The 16,886-nt window shown below is 34.8% G+C and overlaps 2 protein-coding genes across 2 annotated transcripts in view; one reads left to right on the top strand and one right to left on the bottom strand.

Annotated features, from left to right (window-relative positions):
• The window catches only part of supt6h (SPT6 homolog, histone chaperone and transcription elongation factor), a 28,380-nt gene extending 19,659 nt beyond the window's left edge, over positions 1-8,721 (bottom strand). Inside the window, 15 exon segments of the mRNA NM_145118.1 lie at positions 1,421-1,571; positions 1,647-1,776; positions 2,059-2,169; positions 2,255-2,403; positions 2,478-2,620; positions 2,711-2,800; positions 2,887-3,000; positions 3,085-3,186; positions 3,304-3,559; positions 3,653-3,734; positions 3,824-4,004; positions 4,104-4,177; positions 6,938-7,105; positions 7,257-7,367; positions 8,650-8,721. Coding sequence (NP_660094.1) covers positions 1,421-1,571; positions 1,647-1,776; positions 2,059-2,169; positions 2,255-2,403; positions 2,478-2,620; positions 2,711-2,800; positions 2,887-3,000; positions 3,085-3,186; positions 3,304-3,559; positions 3,653-3,734; positions 3,824-4,004; positions 4,104-4,177; positions 6,938-7,105; positions 7,257-7,356 — 1,851 coding nt within the window. The 5' untranslated portion in view covers positions 7,357-7,367; positions 8,650-8,721.
• Positions 8,722-9,515: 794 nt separating this feature from the next.
• Positions 9,516-16,284, top strand: sdf2 (stromal cell-derived factor 2). Its single transcript, NM_200039.1, is given in 3 exon segments — positions 9,516-9,724; positions 11,446-11,642; positions 14,437-16,284. Coding segments are annotated over 3 exon segments (669 nt in total). The 5' UTR covers positions 9,516-9,549; the 3' UTR covers positions 14,734-16,284.
• The last annotated feature ends 602 nt before the right edge of the window (positions 16,285-16,886 follow it).

Genomic DNA, 16,886 nt, shown 5'->3' with positions numbered 1-16,886 from the left:
ACAGTTAATAAAATACAGGTTGAATACATTTATTGCCTTCTAAGGTGTGCAATACTGAAAACATTTGTATTTTTGCTAGGAGTGTTTTGAACATACCACCAAAATCCTCAGTAGGTGGTGGCTTTCTAAATGAGCTTAGCTGAACCCTTAATTTAATAGATTTGTTTAAAATAGCCGATTCTTTAAGAACTCTGCCTCTCAAACGATTCACTCAAAGAAATTCAATAAGCAACAAAATATTGCAATGCTGCTGAGCTGCAAAAATGCTCCACTCCGGCATAGTTTAAAACCATTTTCAATATAGAACAGGCAATATCATGTCTTAAATGTATTTTACTCAATAGTAGTCAGTTTGTTGCAACTCTTAATATAACTTCAGAACTGTTGTATAAAAATCAACATCACATTTGGAATTGCACTGACATGCTGGCATTAGCAATATAATTATATTGTATAATAATTACAGGGTTTCTGCAGGTTTCACCAAGTTAAATTTAAGACATTTTAAGACCATTATGAATTAAATTTTAGACTTATACAGGGCTTTATGCTAAAGATTTTTTTTTAAATATCTCAGTTAGAAAACATTTTTATTTTCCCCATTAAAAATTTATTAAAATGTAACGTTCAATAATACAATAATAATAATTTTGTTTGAAAATGTATTTGTTTTTTTAAATATATCCATTCACAAATTCTATAACCCTTACATAGCTGTCAATTACTTCAGTCTACGATAATAATAATAAAAAATATAGGTCAGATCAGTATCCTCAGCAGTAAATAAATGCAGAACTTTTAAGCAAATGTTACTTTAAGGAAAGTAATTAAATGCTATTTTTAAATAAAAAGTTTTATTGAGATGGATTGTTGGTGTTTGGGTGTTAATGGCCAGATTGGTTTGCCATACATGAACAAAGAAAAATAAAGACCTAAAACCTTAAAAACATTTAAGACCTATAACACAATATTTCAATAGATTTAAAACTGTATAAGACCTAAAATTTAGATTTATTTCCCAGAGATGGGTTGTGGCTGAAAGGGCATCCGCTGCCAAAAAACATGCTGAATAAGTTGGTGGTTCATTCCGCTGTGGCGACCCCGGATTAATAAAGGGATTAAGCCGACATGAAAATTTAGATTTAAGACATTTTAAGACCCCACAGATACCCTTTAATTAACATTCAGTAACATATTAGTAGATAATTGATATTTAAGCAATATTATCATTTGTATGACAAAGCCTGTTAGATTGACAATATCATTATTATAAATCATATTGTCATTCTAATAGGCTTTATTACACAAATGATGATTGCATATCAATAAAACATAATACTATAGCCAACATATTTTGCACACCCCTACTTCAAACATTTAGAATTTGGTCTGTTAATCCTAAACAAATCCAAGAACCAACCTTCTTGCCCTTCTTAGTTGGCTTGATGTTAATCTTGGCCCTCTCCTGGAAGGTTTGTCTGAGCACGTGTCTGACCAGAGGCTCGCGGGCAATCTGCATGGCCACCATGTAGCGAGCGCCTTCCAGGACAGCCTCTGGGGTGTTAAATTGGCTAGAAAAAAAACATTGATTTATAAAAAGACTACAGGGCAACAAAAAAAAAAGAGAATTCCAACTGATCCATTACCTGCAAACATAGTCCTTGGCCAGCTCCAAAGGCTCTGCAGGAAACTGCTCGGTTTCATGCCTCTGATAACTGTCTCGCAAGTTTTCACCAAACTGTTCTGGGGTCAGACCAAACTTCTTGGCAAGACCATCTTAAAAAATAAAATAAAGGTTACCATAAGCCATTAACAATTAGTAAAAGTGTGTGCATGAATTCATAACTTTTAAAAATGACACTATAATGTTTATAAATTTTATATATACAAACACACACACACACACTTTCATTTATAAAAGAAAAATTTATTAATGTAATAAAATTACCTTTTCATTTTTTTATTATATCATGTGACATTATATTTATATAATAGGTTCCATTTTTTTTTTTGTTTTATTATAACCGAGTCTTATTTAAATGTGCAAGATATACACACCAAGGCCTGCACTCTGGCAGATGCTGTACATATCTCTGCGTGAGGCTTGTTTCAGATCTGGACCCTTTTGCTCCTCTTCTTCCTCTTCCTCCTCCACTTCTGCTTCTTCCCCTGGAAATAAAAACACACAAAAGGTTTTGGTGTAATGCATTAATAAACATTAGAATTAACTCGTCCTAGTAAAATTCTGCTATACCATCTTCCTCTGAAACTTCCTTGATCTTCTTTAGTTTCTTTTTGCCACCCTTTGCTGCATTCTGCATCTTAGGAATGTCTCTGCCATAGTAGAGCAGGAAGTGATTGTAGACATCACCCAGCTCATCAATAGACTGAACGTCTTTCAGTCTGTCAAAGCAATAAAAAAGTGAGCACTGTGGACAAAGAGTCAAATTTAGGAGCACATGTTTAAACAGTTATACCTCTCCATGTCAGCAGTGTCTAGGGGACGAGTAGAGTCAGCTAAAGGCTTGTCAGGGTCAGCCGAGATCTGCTCAAACTGATAAGACTGCATTCTCTGGAAAAGACGTGTCAAGTTCTGCTTTCTGGTCTTCAGCTGGGTCCACTGAATAGGACAGCATAAATAATTTGTCAGTTTTTAAATGAAAACCACAAAAAGCATCAAGCAAAGCATTTGGAGCATATTTGCATTTACCTTCTCATCCCACTGCCACACCTTCCAGAGATCATTGATGTTCAGCTCTGGTTCCACATACTCTTTCCTGTAGAACGCAATGAAGGGAACCTGTAGGATTAAATAGAGATGTGTCAAAACTAGATTACCTGTATATCAGATGTGACTTATACAACCTATTTTTTCCATTACTGTACCTCAAAGTGTTGGTTCCTCATAAAATTCAGGGCTTCTTTGATTTTAGCAATAGTACTTGGGCCCTTTCTGCTGAAATTAGTTGTTGTTCCACGATCCAGGTAATCTGTGCTTTCCTACATTGCCACACAAAACAAAAGTAAGCATGTTTAGTTAGTGCCATAAAACCCTCTAATTACAGTCACATACTCGGCTCCTACCTGCATGGAGATTGTCGGTGTGGAGAAAGCATTTCTGTAAATCCATTCAGCTTCTTCCTCCAGCTCATCATCCTCAGCAGGCTTTACAGGGATGGCCCTTAACTGCAAATGTGAAGAAAAAAAAAACATGTTAAGACAGAAGGAAACACAATGAGAGCAAGTAGAAGTCTCTGATAACTTTCTCATTCAAAGAAACACTGAAAAAGAAAGAAAAGCAACCTGGAATCTTTCTGGCATGTCTGTAGAGCGGATCTCGTTGTCCTGATCGGTCATGTGGCTGCTCTCCAGCTCACTGGGCTCATAGATCTCAAAGATGCTACGGCGGCTGACTCTTCTCTTGGTCTGCTTCTTGGGCCGATCCCAGGACTCATCATCCTGATCCTCTTCTTCTTCTTCTGCATGATCATAAGCTTCAGTGTCAAACTCAGCAAAGTCAAAGTCACCCCCGAAAATCTCCTGAGCTTCTTGCAAAGCACTGGAATGTGACAGAAAAGAGATAAAGAGTCACAAGAGTAATCAAGACTTTAGTCCACCATACTCTCATCATACTACAGTCTACAGCACTTACGCATCAGTGTAGCCAGAGAACTTCTTTCCCTTCTTTTTAGTGATGGGTTGTCCATCATCATCCACAATAAAATCATCAATATCTGTAAGGATTGAAAATTGAACGAATAATTAAATAAATAAAAGAACTCTATCATAAGAACTCAAACTTATGATAGACAGAGTAATCTACCAGATTCCTCATCATCTTCCTCCTCTTCATCATCTCTTGGGTGAAGTGTATCTACGGCCTCTCCATCCTCCACCTCTCCTTCTCCGTCGCCATCCCCAGTAAAGATCTCATCAGCAATCAGGTCTTTTTCATCATCATCTCCCTCATCATCCATTGTTTTCACACGAGAGTACTTCTTTTTCTGAACTCAAGCAAGCATTTCTTTGAACTCAAATTTGGAATTTTGGAATATGGAGCAAAAATATACAATTTAGCACAGACTTAAAATTTGGCAACTCACCCTCCTCTTCACTTTTACTCCTAAATTCTCCTCAATGAGGTCCAGATCATCATCATCCAAATAGTCATCAAAACCTGACAGATACAAGCACATGTTTGTTTACACGCAGAACTAAAATTGAGCAATACATAAAGTCAATACAGAAAAATCATCTTTAATTTGGCCTAGTCTTAATCAGAATTTTTTCAGAGAAAGAATAATTTAGCCAAATTACTTTAAAACAATCGACACAAAAACAAAACACACATACACATCCATCTAATAACACATTGCAAATGTCATTCACGAAGGTAGATATATTGTATACCAAAATACCAATGAAAGTGTTTCCTGAACAAATCTGAGGAATGATGTACTGATTCAGATTACTGAATCATAGCTACAAACAGGCATGGGGCGATAAACAGTTTAAAGGTTTAAAAGTCAAGGTTTTAAAACCGCAAAAAAAATTCTGTTATATTGTTCATAATGTATATGTAAAGGTTTAAGTATTTGCTTTTATGTGTGGTAAAGAAATCTGTGTTTTGAAGATAGAAGTCAGTGATTAATTTTAATTTAGCCTGGCATGTTTACTGTTCCAAAATATTATAAACGTTTCCTAAAATGAAATATATATTGTGGAAAAAAGTTGTTGTTTTTACTAAGGTATTTAAAAAGAACTTATTTTAGAGCAGTAATCACAATACCACAATATTTTATCCAAGGTTAATATACCGTCAGAAACTTATTTCAGCCCATGCCTAGCTAAAAATCTATACACTTCACTAAATTATAAATCTAAAATGCTATTAAACAACACATAAGAATTTTAGTGCTGTCATATAAGTCATAAATCAAGAATACATCTTTCCAAATAGTAATTCTAACTAGGGATGCACCGATACCATTTATTTGGAACCGATCTGACACTGATACCAAAATTCTCTGTATCGACCGAAAAATTCTGAGTATCGACCGATACAAATCTGATAGCAATACTGTGCATAATACAGTTTTATTAGTTCTGGTAATAAACTCAAATATTATATCTTCTTTAGAAAAAAAATAACAGACCTATAGGCCTACTATACATGACAGACCGCACAATCTAACTAAAATATGATGGTTGCTGTAAACTAGGCTACATTATTTGAGTATTCGTAATGCCATTGATCTGTTGTGGTCCAGCCTATGTTTCCTTTTTTAATATTAAGATTTTTCTTTGAAATCTATAATAAGCTACATGTATTGACCATAATCGTTGGTAAAATAACCAGCAAAGCCTGATATTTTCCTGCAAGTTTTACACAGATTAAACTAAACAGCCTGAGGCCAGTTTTACTTAATAAACATTCCCTTTTCTGTTAATGACAATCAATCATGCGCTCGTCAGTTTCACTTTTATTAATTTGATCAACTACTTTGACCACAATGAGGTAGGCTTTACAAACTATTCGCAGCACTGAAAATATTCACCTCAGAAGAATAAATTCAGTCAGAAGGATGAGAGAACAAACTCAGTCTGAGAATAATTTTACGAATCAGCGCACGTCAGGTCTGCGCAGCCAGTGCGTGAATGAAGTGCTTGATGCATCTGAGACATCGCGCAGCCCTCCAGTATCTGCGGGCACTTTCAAAACTGAGCAGCACAAAGGGAAGAAATGAGTGTGCGATAAGGATCTGTCCAATTTATTATTGAGCCTTAAAACTTCAGGTAGGCCTACTTTGAGTGTGAAGAGCAGGTAATAACCCTCTCTACTCCAGTGCTGCGAATGTGATCTGCTGATCTAACAGAGAACAAAATGATTTAAAAACAGCAATGAACTCCTTGCTGCATGTAAAAATGAACCTATTTTATGCAAAACTAAATGCATTTATCCACTGATTATTCAAACTAACAGGAACAAATAGTCTTGGAGAAAGTTGTTTTGTTGTCATAAAAGCGACACGCAGTTTAAATCGTGATTGAATGGATAATGATTGACAGGCATGGTGGCGGGAAGCGCTGAACTGAATTTATCTGTACTTCACATTAAACTATAGAATGGCTTCAGAACACTTAGAATATAAAAGGCCTAAATGACAACTTTCTTGTGAGTTATTAACATAATAATAGTCTACTTTCATGGATTTTGTTGGCTTATAAATTACACAGAATATAGCGCATGCGCAAGTTTGGATTTGGATTGGTCCTAGCTGGGTGTTAACCGATCCAGCAAAAACATGTAGTATCTAACAGATATCCAATCCAATTATCGGTATGGGTGCATCCCTAATTCCAACAATGGCTGAAATCTAATTGGGAGTGAAATCAGTTTGCTATTGCACTGTATTTTATAAATTACGTCAAGTTAAAACAAACTTTCACTCTGCTGCCAACAAGATACATGACATGTGATTCTGTCCACACAATTTTAATATGCTGGAATATGTGTGTAGTACACAGAACCACACCATTTATTCACAGACACATGTAACATGCAGAGTTCAGATTAAATTTGTCTTTTTATGTAATATCTGCAGACATGTAAATGGTTATATTAGGTGTAGAGTTCAATTTCTAATTTATTCTTTTAGCATTTAAGAATACAGCTTGCCGTCTTGTGCAGTAGATTCAATTTGTATTACTGGAATCGATCTGCATATTCCACATCTCATAAATCAAAAGTCACTAATTAACGTGCACTGATATGCAGCACATTATTTACAATACTGCACATTTCCTTATCTCCAGTATACTATCGTGATTATTTGAGTTTACCTAGCTTAATTAGATCAACACATCTCATTAAAGAATTGACAAAACGGCAAAACACACAATGACCTAATAAAACAGCTTGGTCAGAGTAACTTACTCCGTTTCCTGCGTCGATGACGGACCTCTTCCCCAGAGTCACTGTCCTCTCCTGCTGGTGGTTCCCCCCGTTCCTCCTCCTCTTCTTCCTCCACGTCATCATCGTCAATAAGCCCTCTCAGGTTTCCGTGCTCGTCTTGATCTTCAGTATTCTCTTCTTCTTCCTCTTCTGTAGAAAACAACAACGTCGAACATTAGGAAATACTCAATGCTCCAATACAAGAATGAAAACATCAATAATAAGACTAAAATATGATTTTAATAATTTTCATGCCTTTTTCAAGATTTAGTTTTTTTATTTAAAGCAAGAAGCATCTTACCATCTTCTTCCATAAATCTCTGGGTCTTCTTGGGCTTTAGGTCCTTCTCCTCAAACTCCTCCTCCGACTCCTCAGCCTCGCTCTCGATGAAGTCAGACATCTTTGCAAGGCCTGTGTAGAAAAATAAACGCACATTATAATAGAGTTGCATGGTTTACTGGTACTTTGGTAGCACCGCGGATACTATGGCTCCAAAATAGTGGCGGTGCCAATGTAGTTTGAAAACAGTAGTATCGTCATTAACGGTTCTACAATATGTTGCATGTGGAAAAGTCACTAAAATGCTCAAACATTTGTGAAAGAAAATAACCAATTGACCACTTTATTTCTTAATTATTGCAATAACAAAAGAGTCACAGTATATACAATAGAGTCTGTACAACTAGCACGTTTTTAATAATAAGGGAATTCTGAATATCATTTAAGTATTATGACATATAACATATAGTATTTCAGACAATTTTCTATATTTTGAGCTATGTATTAATATAGTATCACAATAATAAACAAGGTATGGGATTTAGTGGTTTTGGGGTGTTCATAATAACTATATGTGAAACGTAGTTATAACATAATCTGTACAATTCAGATTATCAATGATAGCAACAATAAACAATTGAACAGTCAGGAATCTGGTTGAGGTAAAGTTGGTTTTAAATTTGCATATTCGTTCAGTGACAACTTGTGACAAGGTGCATATATTGTTTAACATGTTTCTTTGAATATTAGGTCTGAAGTCTCATGCAATACTGACTGCAAAAGAACACTAGCTCAATTTAATTGACGATGAACAATGATGTACTTGATGTAACCACTTAGAATTTGCAAGGATCACTTTTTTGAAACTATATTATTAAGGACAAAGTCTGAATTAGCGAAAAAAAAAATTAACTTTACCTCAAAATGAATCTGACAAATAATTTCATCAGTAAACAAAAGATAAAGACAACCTGCCCAATTTAAGCTTCACTGGTGTCTCAGCTCGATTATTCGTATATAACATTTTCGGAAGAACACTTAACGTGAAGACATAGCACAACATATTACTTCTAAATTGAAGCTTTTCAGATGCCAAAACATACATTAAGTTGAACTTGGCATCCATGCGACTAGCTTAATAACTTAGCTTAGCAAATGAATAAGGACGCGTAAATGCAACCTTAAACTCATTAGGAAATATCTCAAAAGCCGTAAATAAATAAAACTTGAACAGCAAATAATAATTTACAACCATTTTAATAATCACGTTACTAATCTGTCCGCGACACTGTGGGAGATCAAGGCCCTCATGCTAATCGCTAACCTGTGCGCTAACAAAAACAACACAGGCGATACGTGCTGCTTTATAAAACGGCATATTGGAATAAAATATCGTGCACAAAAGCCCACTTACTTCTCCTCGCAATGAAGCTCGGTTAAATACGTGAAAATAAGTGCTGAGATGAAGAATGGAGCGTCACTTTTGGAGAAGCTTGAAAGTGACAACAAAAAATGGCTGAGGGGATATAGTCGAAATTCTGGTTCCGGTATATACATATTTAACTTCCGGTCGTGGTGCCGCTGTTGTGATTGAAAGGGTTTTGATTTTATTTATCAAATGTCCTAAATTATTTGCATTTTCTTCCAATTTCTCTATATGCTATTTTATAACTATAAGTTTGTGACATTCGTTAGTTGAATTCCATTATTCAATGTTAGTTAATGCATAAAAATGAATTTAAAATGATAATGAATCGTTCAATATTAGTTCATGTTAAAGTCTATTAACAAATACAAAAGTTTAGTACTTTTATTACTACTTTTAGGATTTTTAGTACTTGTACAATGCATATCCGCAAGTAAATGTTTAAATGAAATTAACTTAGATTATAAAATGTGAAGAATTTGACACTTTTTGTTAACCAATAATGCTAATAATTATAACATTATTCAACATTATAATGCAGTAATATATGCACCTTTTGTAAAGCTGCTTTGAAACTAAGATGAAAAGTGCCATACAAATAAACTTGAATTGAGTTATTCTGGGTTTCTGTGGGTCTTTACAAGTTTTAATTTGCTTTTTTTTTCTCGGGGCAAGCAGAAAAACAAACATCCACAAAGTTATGGCACTTGCACAAATGATATCCCATTATGGGTGTACTTGGCATTATTTGCCTCTTCTGTGCTGCGTTTACTCATGCAGAAGCTCCAAACCTGAAGTCGGCGCTCTCTTTCGGTTCTTCACGCGCTGCATGTGACGTCATTTAGGTTTTTTAAAGATTAGTTTTTTCCTCTTAGGGCTCAAGAAGCCATGGACAGTTTTGTGTTTCTGCGGGTACAGTTGCCTCTAACAGTATTATTGTCATGTGTGTTTACATTGACCCTCTGCAGTGAAATGAATTGTGTAACATGCGGGTCGGTGGTGAAGTTGATCAACGTGAAACACAACGTCAGATTACACTCTCACGATGTCCGCTATGGGTCTGGTGAGTGAGTGACTCATTCATAAATGCTGCTCGTCCAGTCTCGATGACAGCCGTTTGATGTGTTATACAACGTAATTAACAAAAACGTTAAATGTTAACTTCTATATTATTCGTTTGTAAATGTGTTTAAAGCCTACACATTGTTTAGGATTGGGTGCATTTGCTTACCAAGAGTCTTTCTTTATAATCATCATGCAGTAAAACAGCGACATTGTGTTTCTTAATCGTTGTGATGGTAATTTGAAAGTCATTAATTCATTCATTGTCATGGTTGTTCAGAAATGAATACTTTAATTTCTGCGCCCTATTCATTACTGTTCAACTCATTGAATTGGCCTTCTCTTCAATCACGTCGACAAATTCATTGGTTTCTATTCATTTACACAGCTCCTATTGGGAAAACACTTCTTAACATCCAGAAAACATGTTGAAACCTGCGCTCTATTCTGGTAGTTTTATTAACCTTCGCACTTCATTTGGTCGCTAACGTTGCTTTTTTCAGTTGACCTTAAAGCTCAACGCTTTCATTCCACTAACATTTTTTAAAAATCAGTGCCGTTAATAGTATTAGATCACTGTGATTGTTTTTAGTTTTTCCTTGGTTTAACATGTTATTATTTGCATTTGTGAAATTGTTATTGTATTTTGTTCCTGCTGCTTTATATCTGCTTTTTTATGTTGCCTCTTTGCCTGGTAATCACTTGACTTGCCTAAATTAAATTAAGGTTATTATTAATTACACTACTGATATTCTCATTTGGTGCTCAAAGTATTAAAAAATATCACCAGTGTTTAAGATGCTTCAATGTTCTTGCTTCTCAACACAAACTATTTTACATACACATGTGAAATAGAAATTTAGGCCATTACTCACAAGAAGAAAGTCTTTATATTTAAAAACTGATTACCAATATACAGGCTAATAGCCTACAGTAGGGCTGAACAATATATAGTTTGAGCATTGACATTGCAATGGATGTATCCACAAAAGTCACATTACAGGATTATATTGTTTATTAAAGGATAATGATATTAATAAATATTATTTTATAGTATTATTATTTCATTCCATGATAATAACCATGTTATTTTACATTTGATTGGTCGATATATTTCGTTAGTGTTCGTTTCCCCAGAAAACCATAAAGCACTTCTTTATTTAACTTTTATCATTAAATTATGCTTGCAATTTATAATTTTTATGCAGATGGACTGATCACCCCAGTGAATCTAATTTAATAGATTAGTAGATATTTTCCAAATAGACCTATTTAAATCAACAGGTGAAATTATATTCATATTGCAATATATATTGCATCAAAGCAAAATATCGCAATGTCTGATTTTTTTCAATACCGTGCACCTCTGGCCTACAATGCATAATCGCTTGCAAAAAAAATTTGAAAACATACAGTGGACAACTGCAGAAAATGAGAAAACAGCAAGGAAACATTTACATCCTTCTTTTCCTAACATCATTGTCAGGTTGCAATTCTGAAGAAATCCATATTCTAACTTATTTTCTTATTGGGCTAGTAATGGAAACACAAAAAAAGCAGTTATTGGCTGATTGATAAACCGATATGGTCACTGATGTATTAATCATCTCTAATAGAATTCTTCTATAATAAAGTAAAATTATGTTTTTAATTGCCTTAATGCATCCTTGCTTCATATAAATTAATTAATATAAATGTGTTATTATGATTTTGTAATTGCAGGTAGTGGTCAGCAGTCAGTGACAGGTGTGACCACAGTGGAGGACAGTAACAGTTACTGGAGTGTTCGGGGCACCAGTGATCACTCATGTCATCGAGGGACTCCTGTACGTTGTGGACAAAACATCCGACTGACCCATGTGAACACAGGCCGCAATCTACACAGCCACTACTTCACCTCTCCGCTTTCTTCAAATCAGGTTTTAATATCTCCATTAACACATATCTAAATCAAATATTTATATGTGAAGCACTGTATGAAAAGCTACATAAGTATTGCATTACATAAGTTGTCATTAGTCAGTCATGAACATGATTGTCGTGAGGCCTTTAAAATTGTATCATGAATATTTTCCTGATTAAATCTTTCTTTTTTATAACAGTTTTTTAAAATACAAATATGTCAAAATTAATTTTAATAGTGCCAGTAATGGGCGAATGACAGATGATTACAGTTGCCATAAATGAAACTCTCTGTGTTTGATTTTCTTTTTTATACACACACGATTATGCTGTCGAGCTGTTGTATAAATGCAATGTCACACTCATAGCAGTGCTATATGGCTGTCTAACGCCTCGTTCACATGGGGCTTCAGCGTCAACGCTGGACAGTGGGTGTGTCTGAAGTTGGGGCTGACGCGATCGTCATAGCAGCGTCAGCCAATTAAATTAATCAGCAATAGGCCACTGTCTGAGCTGGTGTATTTGCATACAGCGATCTGATTGGCTGATGCTTCTGTCGGCGCTTGAAAAGTTGAGCAAGTCCCAACTTTTGCAGCGAGCAATGCCTCTGAAGGGGCGCGACAGATCCTCAATGCAGTTCATCAATGCCTGACGTCACCCATTCAAACTGAATGGGAAACATTGACGCTGTGTGAATGGGGTGTAACGGCACTGGTGGGAGGCGTGCGTTGGCTCAAGGCTGCAGGCCGGGTGCCTTAGTGTCCCACCAGTGCAGATATATAGCAATACCGTAATGCTACGAGTGTGATATTGCGTTTATACAATAGTTAGACAGCATAATCGTGTGTATAAAAAGAAAATCAAACACAGTCTCAAAAACCCTTTTGCACAAGAATCTACTTTCTTCCGCCATTCATTCACATCTGCAGCTGACATCAGTACAGCAGAAACCATTGCTACTTAACAAACATCACATTAAAACTAGTATTTGAAAGATTCTCTAGCTTAATGTCTAAAATGATGACAAAACAGGTGATTTTTTTTTTTTTTTTTGCTCACATTTTAAGATTATAAAGCTGAACGGCAAAAAATGTCATCAGTCTACAGAGATTTCCCAGTATTTCTCTCTTTCAAAAGGGATATCACAATAATTAACCTTGAAAAAGCCAATGCAAAGCTTAGACTACCAGTTTGTGTTATATAAATACTGCACTACAAAATACAAAAGAGAGATATCGACTTAAAATTTAGTCGCTTCATAATCCTTTGATAAGCTGTAGTTTGAAACATACATTGAGAAAACGCTGAGTTTTTCTCCCTCTAATGCACAGGTGTCAAACTCAGTTCCAAAAGGGCCGCAGCTCTGCACAGTTTAGTTCCAACCCTAATTAAACACACCTGATCAAACTAATTGAGTCCTTCAGGCTTGTTTGAAACCTACAAGTAAGTGTGTTGTAGCAGGGTTGGAACTAAACTGTGCAGGGCTTCGGCCCTCCAGGAATTGAGTTTGACACCCCTGCTCTAAGGCCTTATTATGCAGTCCTTGTCGCCATCTTGTGGCGAAATGTCAACCATCACTATCTTTGGTCCGCTCAGTATGACAGGCTGATGGGAGCCGATGTGCTGAAGTGCTGAATTTATAAATATTTAAAATGGGCATTGTTCTTATAAATAAACTGCATTGTTGCAATCTAAATAACTACATTCCCGACTAAAAAAGCCTCAAAAGTACATTATGTTGTCCAACAGCAGCAATATTTATCAAACTGTAGTGTGTCCTCTGCTCTTTACTGTATGTGGGTGAAGTAATACACAAGGGGGAAGAGGCTGTACGAGTGCTGATATTGCAGAATATTGCACGGCTATCAGCCAATCAGATTCAATAACCAAACCGAACTGTGGTATACGCAGTCTCATTCATATTAATGATGTATCATATCATAATTAGGAATGTGTCATGTCAGTTATAAGAACATGAAATGTTACCAAAATATGTCAGCATAGAACTGGCAGAGAAGAAAGTTTTGGTAGTGCATGCAAAGTGGATTTTCATACACATGACAGAAAAAAAGGATCATCTTCGCATATAGACAACACAAACCAAACTCTTTCAGTATCCACTATATAACCTATAGTGTTTGAGGGTCAAAGTAGAGGCTGTTCATAAGCAATTATGAATAAATAAAAAGTAAATCTGTAATTACTAATGATTCATTTCATTTAATTGAGTAACAGCTCTCTCTTTTGCATTACACTTTTTTTCACATTTCTGGGTTTCTCAGCATCATGAATCATCATAGTTAGTTAAACTTCGAGCACAGTGAATGGGAGAGTACCACCACTTTTTTTTTACAGTCCTATTTGCTCAAACCATAAAAGAAAAACACAACCATAGTGTTATCAAGACTTTCAGAAACGAAAAAAAAAAAATAAATGAGTGTGACTGATAACAGCAGCGAGAGGAGAAAAAGACATAAAATGTACATTAGAAATGCCACACACAAGCGGTAATTCTTTTTTTTTTTTTTGTAATTTGATGCAAAGACGATATAACAAATACATAAATACATATAAATGTGAATTAAAAAAAAACTTTTAAAACTTCCAAAAATTCAAGATGCTGATGACTGTTTAATACATCATACTATAACTGTCTTGCAAAAAAGGGTCCATAACTCTGCAACACATTTTACATTCCAACCAGCTTCATTTACACACTAAATAAAAGGTAAGCATAATCATCAGTGCACTTGGAGAGTTTGATGTTATAAGTCTCGTTATACATGTTTACTCAAAGCTCTTCTCATTTAGGAGGTCAGTGCCTTTGGTGAGAACGGTGAGGGTGATCATCTGGACGAGTGGACGGTCCTGTGCGTGGGCTCCATCTGGCAGAGGGACGAGTCTGTCCGCTTCCAGCACACGGCCACCGAGGCTCTGCTGTCTGTGACAGGCGAGCAGTTTGGCAGACCCATCCACGGCCAGAGAGAGGTGCATGGCATGATGGTCAGCAGCTCACACAGCTACTGGAGGACAATGGAGGGCATCTTCATCAAACCCAGTGAGGCTGGATCAAGAGATTTCCACAGTCCATTACACAGCGAGTTCTAGAGAAACGCTTGAACTTGCTGGACTCTTGATTTTATAGAGGTGTTGTTATTTCTTAACCTACCAGTCCTGATGAGCAGCCTCGCGCTGTTGTGAATAATGGTTTCATAATCACTCTGTGCCTCATGCTCATTTTTAACACTTGAAGCATATGGTTTTAAATTGCACAGCATGCACTACTTTTCAAACATTTTGGTCAGCTTTTTTTCATCAAGGACACATACAATTGTAAGACTGCTATATTAATTGAATGATGTTCTTTAAAAATACATGAAAACATAAAGCAGCTATTTTAAATTGTAATTTCACTGTTCATTCACTAAAAAAAACTTTTTAGTTGAATGGAATGACCTTTTCTGTTTTATAATGACTAAAAAAGTTAAGTTTAACCATGTTTAACTTAAATGAAGTTGAAACCTGATTGACGTATTAAAATAAGTTAAAACAACATTAAAATATTTTTACACTGTTAAAATCATGAAGAAAATCTGACTGACCTTAAATGTTTTAAATGAAGTGTATACTTAGGGAAACCGAAATTCAAGCTGTTCATACATTTAAACAAAAAGGCCAAAAATGTTGAAATTACAATACGAAAAATTCATAAATAAGCCATAAAGAAGCAACACAAACAATTTCAGAATTTCACATATTAGAGATTACAATCAGTGTTTTTCATAAATTAATAACCTGCAACATCCATGTTTTCTAAATATCTAATGGGCAAAAATCTGATCACAAATTATAAGTCATAAATAATAAAAAATAACAGCAGCAACAAATTTAAAATTCATAAAACTGCACCACACCTGTTTTAAAAAATATTTTAAATCCTTCAAATGTAATTAAATCGCACATTGAGCAGATTTGAATTGACTTGAATTATTTAATGCTGCCCTCAGAGTGAAGTCACTACATATTATATTACATTTGATGCTGTACTATTTTGTGACAGTATTAGCAGTAAGAGACTAGCAGTTATGTAAAGATGTTTTAACATATTTTTCTAATAGATACCATAAATTCTTTAAAGTGATTAATATCATACCTAGGAACACTCTGTTGGATAAGAGTGTTCTCCTAATGAGGCAATATATATTGAGTTGACATCATATTTTAAGTGTCACTAAAACAGATTATTTTTGTTGAAATTAAAACAAGTGCCTTTTTCTTCTTCATTTATTTACCTTGATTATATTTCCTTCATAAATTAAGTTATAATTTAAACACATTGAATACTAGAGGTGACCCGTAACATTTTTTGTGTTGATATGTTTGTGGTCAAAGCTGTAGAACTGACAAGAAAAAGACATTATTATGAGTGAATGTGGAAGTTTTGCGCATCAAACAGATTACCTCAACATATCACAATCTACTTCATGCCTTTTAAAGCAGTATTTTTGTTGAAACATGCCAGTGTTTGTTGATGGTTGAGAAAAAACATGTTGTTTTGTAGAAGCTATAAATTAAAGAGATCAAAACTGCCCTCTTTTTTGTGGTGATTTATTTTATATAGAGAGAAAAAAAATGAATAAAGGGATGGTTCGATCAAAATGTTAAAACTTCCTCATCATTTATTCACCATCTAATAGTTCTGAATTTTATGTTGTTTTTCTGTTGAACACGAAAGAAGATATTTTGAAGAATGTTGGAAACTGGTAGCCATTAGCATCCACAAATATGATGCAAGTCATTGGCTACCAGTTTTCTTCACTCTTTAAAATAGCTTTGAGCGATTAATTAAACACAAAGAGATGTTTATTGTCATTCTCAATAAATAATTTTAATTTATTTCTTCATATATTTTACATATAATGATACATTTCTGTTTAGAAACCATATTGCTGTAATCTGACTGTCAATCCACATCCTGCATGCAGTGTATTGTTTTGCATAATAATAGTCTTCCTTTTTGATATATTCCATAAAAATACATACATATAAAACTTTATTTGGCATGCTTTCAGATTCGGATAAGATTAGGATCTGGATTGAGAGTAAATAAAAAGAATAATCCTATCAATCTTTTTTTGTGAGATTACAAACCAATATAAAACATAAAAATTATTAATCAACAAAATATAAAATACGGTAGCAAATAAAACCAAATTTTTTAGTATATATTTTCCAAAATGCCCATAAACTAGAGAGATTGT

Source organism: Danio rerio, chromosome 21, assembly GCF_052040795.2.
Source record: "Danio rerio strain M-AB ecotype USA chromosome 21, GRCz13ab, whole genome shotgun sequence".
In the NCBI taxonomy this organism is placed as follows: domain Eukaryota; kingdom Metazoa; phylum Chordata; class Actinopteri; order Cypriniformes; family Danionidae; genus Danio; species Danio rerio.
The sequence above is the reverse complement of the archived record's forward strand: the minus strand, read 5'-3'. Positions and strand labels throughout refer to the sequence as shown.